The 7116-nt window shown below is 44.8% G+C and overlaps 1 protein-coding gene across 1 annotated transcript in view; it reads right to left on the bottom strand.

Moving 5' to 3' along the window:
* LOC103899531 (glutathione S-transferase theta-1) overlaps positions 1-4122 on the bottom strand; it is a 9228-nt gene extending 5106 nt beyond the window's left edge. The window contains exons 1-4 of the mRNA XM_019472252.1: positions 4090-4122; positions 3556-3709; positions 3017-3104; positions 1762-1912 (exon numbers count right to left, since the gene is read on the bottom strand). Coding sequence (XP_019327797.1) covers positions 1762-1912; positions 3017-3104; positions 3556-3709; positions 4090-4122 — 426 coding nt within the window. The remainder of the gene's footprint in view (positions 1-1761; positions 1913-3016; positions 3105-3555; positions 3710-4089) is intronic.
* Between the last annotated feature and the right edge of the window lie 2994 nt (positions 4123-7116).

The following is a 7116-nucleotide window of genomic DNA, read 5'->3' as shown; positions in this document are numbered from 1 at the left end:
AGGGCAGCCCCCTGCCTGTCCCGCAGGGTGATGGAAAGGAGGGCATGGTGGTGGCTGTGGCAGGGAGCCTAGGAGGGACTGGAATGCATCAACACTGGCTGGAGAGGCAGGAAATGGCTTCCTCTGCGTGACAGCAGCCAGCGAAGCTTGGAGTGGGTAAGCACCATTTTTACACCAGCCTTTCTGTGGCCTCCCAAGCATCATTCTTTAAACCACTAGAAATTTTTCCAGAGCAATCATATAAGTGCGGTCCTTGTCTCCACGGACTTGCTGGCACAGGGGGTAGTTGCCTTTCCGTGAGATTTTTCACCATTCACAGAGGTGTACACACCATCAGAGCGCGCAGTGTTTCACAACTATGCTACCTCCACCTACCACAGCTAAAGAAATATAGTTTATTTAGGGAAGCAAAATTAAAGATACAAATTTCCATCGGTGGGAGTGGACTGAATTTCTACTTACTGCTAGTATATTCAACAATTCAAGTTGAGATTGCTTAATCCAAGCCAGGATTTTTGCCAAGTACATGTGGAATCTATTTCATCAGAAAATTCATGGTCAGTTCTTTTCCTAAGTGGTTCCAATTATGCATGATGGGATCTCTGGGTATAATCACTTGAAACAGCGTCTTCTTCCTTTTCTGTATCTCAGGGCAGTCTATCTTCTCCCATGTCTAGCTAATATGCCTTCTGTTACATGGTGGCTTTATACGTTTCCCTATTTTCAATTATTCTGAGGACCTTTTCTGTATCTGGGTTATCTAATCAGCAGCAATTAGTTGGATTTCTTTCCCTTGGAGCACTGCAATAACAGCCTGCAGAGACTGGAAGAAACTGCTTCTTGTATGAATCTGACTCATATTTGAATTGCTTCTCTGTGCTCTCTAGCCAAAAATTCAAATGTCAATAAATCAAGAAGCTAAATAAGTCCTGATATGTTTTGTTAGGCACAAACAAGGGCAAACTTTACACAGGAAGAGTGAAGTTCTTACCTGTTTACTGGCAACCCTGGTTTCATCTGAAATTCCATACCACAGCTGTACTTGCAGGGCTGTATTTGCACCTGGGCCTCTCTAAGGATAGTTGCATTAACTGTCTGGTGAGTTGGCGGGGAATAGGTGTCCAGCAGAATCATCTGATACTACAAGATTTTCTGCCTCAGGGTGATTCTGTTAATTTTGCCTAAATGTAAATTGATCTGACCACAATGAATAAAGAAATTCTGCCATTCTCTCTGTGTCTCTATTCTGTCTATCCCTGAGCCCATTTCAGGAAAGTACCTAAGCGTGCTGGAAGCAGAAGGCTCCTTCTCGATTCCACCCTGATGGGGCTGCAGGGACTTGTATGAAGAATGCAAGCCTCTCTGCTTCCAGCAACAAACACATGCTCGCCAAAGAAGCAAAATTTCTGCCTATTGCACACACCACACAGCTGTGCAGTGAGGGGGAGGTTCTTGGAGGCAATATCCGATCTGTTATATATTCATTCACAAATGCAGGCAATGGAAGTCTGTTGGGCTTTGAGACCTTCTGTAGCAGACCTACTTTAAGGAAAAAAACAAAATGACCAAAGCTGCTTTTGCCAGATCCTGATGTTGAGCAATTAGGAACAGCTCCCTCTCTGACAGCTCCTCTCAGGTAGGAACGGCCTAGGTTTGTTATTTCAGCGTGACAAACCCTCTCTGAATTGGGGCTGTTCAAATGCCCAGCATTCTGCCGGGAAAACATCACTTTACTCACATTTTAATATTCGGTCTCCTTACCTTGATCCACATGGTCTTAGGAGCATTAGCCCGGATGTTAGCATGATGCCATGAGAGGTATTCATCTACCTGGGCCCGTTTTTGTATGTCTGATGGGTACCAGTGGTCGGGAGTGTTGTACTTTCGACTCAGATACAGCAGAATGGCAGTGCTGCTCAGACATTAACAAGAGACAAGAAAGGGGTCAGGGAGTTATGATGCAGAATGCTTTCGCCTAAGCTCCCTCTCCTGCCCCTTCTGAACTTGCTGCTTCCACTAAAAAGCATTCAGATCGGGATTTCCGATGGAGTCTAGGGACCATATATAGGCATTTAATTCATGTTGACATCAGAGATGGCACTTAATCACCTTAGTTCCCATGAAAACTTTAACCTGCTGGAAAATCACAGCACTGTTACATGGTGCAGAGTACTGCTGGACAGTACTGGGGTAAACAAACAATAAAGCTCCATATTCATCTATCGGCAATGTTAACCCCACTTGTTCCTCGACTGTTCTGACCCATCTCTCTGAGACCTGTGCATGTTTATGCGCTTGTGTACTAAATGAAACTCTCTAATGGGTTATATTGCCTTTTCATCAGATCTCTCTCTAGCCTGCAGCTTCCACTGAAGTCAGTGGAAGTCCCAGCAAGGACAGCTTACAGAATCTCTTTGTGTTTGTCCAGATGTTTATTCTTTCACTAATTGGCAGGAGAAGTCAGATGGAAAAATATCTTAGTCATCTGCAACAATATGTAGGCTGTTACTACAAAAAGATGCCACAGAAAATCCTGTGCTGACAAAATGGAAGAAAATGCAGACCCTCCTACTATACTGATAGTATAGTAGAACTATAGTTCAATTATTTCAGTATTATGACACCATTAATCAGTCTCCATATTAATCTTATAATGTAAAACCTAAATTGTATCTCTGTAGGTGTTCACTTGGTCTTTATGACTAATTCAGATAAACAGATTTTTTTCCTAGGGTAAAAGGGATTTTTATAAGCTTTAAACATTTCCCAGAAACGTTTATAATCCCATTTTGAGGTAAGTGCATTCAGGGTAAGATCAAAAAGTTAAGTCAGCTCATTTGTTACATTCTGAAAGATAATTCAAACAGAAAATGGAAACAGAGCAAATGAGGTTATACTACTAAAAATAACCAACATGTTCATAAATTCTGTGATCCTTAATCATTCAGCGGGAATGACATCTCCTAAATGCTGCACAGTATTGGTACCCAAGGAAGTCTAAGGACTGAGTTCTCACCATTCTGCTAGGGTGAAGTCTCCATCCTTTAGTGCCGGTACTTTCTTCAAGAGGCTGACTTTGCCAGCTCCTTCACTATTTGATGGCCCTAAGAAGATGAACAGACAAGTCAGAGGTTAGAAGTGTATCTGCCAGTGAATGATAAATGAAATACCTGTAGCCAACTGGACAATCAGTGAACTGTGTTAGGTTTTCCCTATATGGTCATATTTCACAACTAAAAGGTAATGAAATTGAAGAGTCAGTGTAAAAGCTATCTGCAGAGGGCAGTGGGCTCAGGCCGGGCATGTGGCATGGAGCAGTTCACATTTCTATACAGGAATTCTATTACTGCTGGTACCAGTAATACTTGCAAAACTTACTGACAAATCACTCCATAGGAGGCATTTAGGTACCATGCTGAAGGTGCTGGTATTGAAAACACTTGCAGATAACCAGGAACAGCTAACTGACTTGAGAACAGTGTGTCCTGTGGCTTTAGAGACAGCGGGGGAAAAGACAGAAGTTATGATGAAGACAACTGAGCAGCTAGAAGATACTTAATATTTGCCAAGGAAGCAGGGTCTGGAAAAGTTGAGTTTGCATGCAGAGCATCCTAAGGAGGGCAGATGGTTGCGACTCCTGCTCCTGTTCCCACAGGCAACACCAAAACACAGTAATTTTCCTGCAGTCTGTAAATGTGGCTGACTCTAGCTAGGATGGAGTCATGATGGAAAGCAACTGAAAAGCCTTGTGCCCACAGAGATCACTGCAGTGGCTAATTAATCAAAGAGAACCCGGCTGGCTTATAGACAGATGGAGCAAAATCTTTTTCATGTTTGTTTGTCTCTGAAGAGCAGAGGGAATTGAGCATTTACAAGGAAAGCAAATGCTGTCAACAGAGCTGATCCCTCAGCAGACACGCAGCTGAGGATGTTTTCAGAGTTTTTGCTGGGATAGGAAAAACATGAATGTCAGCAATACAACACTAGACTCATGAAATAATTCATTCTGCCACAGCGGACATTCGCTAGGGGCAGGAAAGCTCACACACCTCTTCCCTGCATTACTCCTGGCTCTGCATGTCAACCTACCTCTGTCAGGAAAATGCAGGAGGAAGACACCATCCCATAAAAGAGTTTAAACTCCAAACAGTCCCTTGGAGTTTGGAGGCATTAACAGCTGACTATCTAACCAGGTTTTCAGTTTCCCACTGCAGGCACTGGACTTGCCAGTCAGCAGTTAAATGCCAGGGAACTGTACAAAAGTCCAGGAACACCTATGTAAGAAAAGGTGTGAGGAGTTTGTTTGCTTTGCTTGTTTTAAGTGTTCACTGTAAGGAAACATGACATTCCAGGATGCAAATCCTGATCAAATCAGCATGACCAGCAGGAGGTCTTGTACAAAAATCCATTTCTTAAAAAAAAATAAGGGCCATTAACCAACAGACAGTGATCTACATCCCCAAGAACTACTTGCCCCCATTCAGGAGGCAGTGGCAGTGTCTGCTTTCCTGGACAAAAGTGCAGCAGGAAATAGCCTCCAAGAAATAAAACCAGCCTTTGGACTGTCACGTTTATTTGCAGCTGGCTTTGGGAAGGGGTAGGAGAAAGGAAAGTTGCTGCATTTCAAATTACAGACTACTTTTCCAATATCAATTTCACATAAGGAGACAAATCAATCAGAGCAAACATTACCACCCTGTTCTCCTTTCTAGCTGACTAGCCTCTGCTTTGTTTCTTTTTTGAGAAGTGCTTTTTTAAATTCTGGTGTAAGCAGCTTCATCAGAGACTACGGTTCACATCCATCTGCTGTCTGAGAGGATTTAAACCCCCATTTCCCATCTCACTGGGAAATGTCTCTGGCTACCTGTGGTGACGGTGGCCTCTAGCTTAGCTGGGTAAGAGGTTCTACATGCACAGCAGAACCAGAAGAAAGGGCTTCTTAAGAATAAGAGCCAGACAGGAAGTGCGAGTTAAACCTATTAATTGAGAAACTTGAATATAAAAAAAAACCTCCCCAAAAATCAAGCCAGCAGGCAAAGTACAAGGACAAGGTACCTTATGTCCCTGATTTATATCATTAAAAACAGAGAAGCAAATTTGTGTAAATCTACTGTCATGCAAGGAGTTGCTCTGGGAAGGTGCTTGGTCCTGTGCTTTTAGAAGGGCTCCAAAGGCCAGTGGTCATCACACACCCAGCTCTGGTGAGATCTGTGGAGTTCAGGTAGTCTTTGGAAAAATGCAGCAGAAAGTTGCAAGTCAATAATGCTTACAACTAATGAGCAGCCAATTCTCAGACCTAGCTGTCTGGTTGTTCTTCCGTCTGTGTTTATTATCCAAGGTAGTAGGCAACTGAGAAACAACAATATGAGAAGTAAGCAGTGGGTGAGGGCAGCCTGAATCAGATTTCAGCCTGCTTTCATCGTGCAGCAGTCCTAGCAGGAATACTGAACATTTTAGTCCCTCGATGAGACTAACATGTCATTGCAAGAGGTTGGACAATAGGTCAGTGTCTGTTACACAGACTGCACCGCAGCCCAGAGATGGCACCTTATGTGCTTTGGCTCATACGCGGTCTTTGTGTACAGACATAAAAGACCTGTGCCGAGACTCTGCTCACTGAGCTGCAAACTGCAGAAAGCCTTGGTGTGAACACTAACTCCAGGTTGCTTCATTAGGACCGATTGCTTATTGTATTAAATAGAGACCAATATTTGTATTTGCCATTTAGCAGAGTTTAAGCTTGTGCCTCTCTTCCAGCAAGCAGAGCTAGCCTTTTTGTTTAGTGGTATTAGGTGGCCCATCTTTGTCATTCCTATCATGTTGACTTGGCTTACGGTGCTGTTTAACATCAGCTGCATCTGGTGTAATTAGTTCTTGATGTCCCCCAAGGATATATATACACACACACACACACCGTGTGTATTGCTGGGCTTTGAGGAATAACTTTAATAAGCAGAGTATACACTGTCAAAAAGCAGGGCAGGCTGCACACAGGAGGAATTCTTAAGCGTAAGTCATAGTGCAAGGAAGGAGATTTACCGGTGGGTAAAAAGAGCAGTGGACAAGATTTTAGAGAAGTAGAAAGGAGGAAAAAAAATCAATTTGCCAATCATGTCCCTGCCTAATCATCTCCTCAGCCAAGGATTTCCAACTACTGTGCTTTGCCTTAGGCAAAAAAGTAACAATTTACTAGGAAAATACAATATGTAAATGGGCACTAGTCATCTTATACAGTTGGACAAGTCTGAACAGCTGACTGTTTCTGCTAAGTACACCGTTCCCAGAGCGCTCCTCTGCTGTCACTGTGACTAATTTGCTAGAAATGGCTGGAGGAACATTCCTTGGGGATCCACAAAAATAGATGCAGCACAGCCATGAGACCGCTCTGGGAATGAGCTGCATGGTCAAACCATTGTATTCAGGCCCCTCGCAGAGCATGTATTTAAAGTCACTCAGGTTACCTGAGGAGCTAGTCCTTCCCTCCCAATGGGCCAAGCAGAGCTTCCAGGGGCTGGGAGCAGATTCAGCTCTAGAGTGTAAGTCTGGGCAGGCTTGACCTGTTTCACCCTCCCCAGGCAGGATGGGACCCTGTCCTGAGAGGCCACCAGGGTGAGACCACAGATAAGCCTCCTCTGAGCTCTGCATCTCTGCATCCCTCTCATAAAGGGTGATCTCCCACTTCCACTAGCTCCAGCATTTTGCTAGCTTCCAGCTTTCAAGTGTTTCCTCCTTCGGCTGAGATTGAGCCTCCCCAAACATGGGCTGACATTGCCTCAGCAGGGAGAGGACCCTCCACTGATCCGACATCTCCACTGATCTGGAACGGACCGAATTGACATTTGCTGTGGGAACAGTCCAAATCGGCTCAAGAGCTCGTCAGTTCCCAGAAAAGCAGCAGCTCAGGAGAGAAGACTGAAAGGGAGCGGTGGGATGCTGTTCACAGAGCCGAGCTGGAGGAGCGACGGCCGGGCAGAACTCGCTTCTGCTCCTCTGTCGGGGAGACGAAGGGGCTCCCCTGGGGCCGTGAGAGCGAAACCCCCCCCGCGGGCTGCGCGATCCGGGCCCGGAGCGGTGGGCCCTTCTGCCCAAAGGTCGCGGCGCTCGGCCCTGCCAGCG

Source organism: Aptenodytes forsteri, unplaced genomic scaffold (genome assembly GCF_000699145.1).
Source record: "Aptenodytes forsteri isolate BGI_AS27 unplaced genomic scaffold, ASM69914v1 Scaffold323, whole genome shotgun sequence".
Taxonomy (NCBI): Eukaryota; Metazoa; Chordata; class Aves; order Sphenisciformes; family Spheniscidae; genus Aptenodytes; species Aptenodytes forsteri.
Note: the sequence above shows the minus strand (reverse complement) of the source record. Positions and strands in the feature narration are given on the sequence as shown.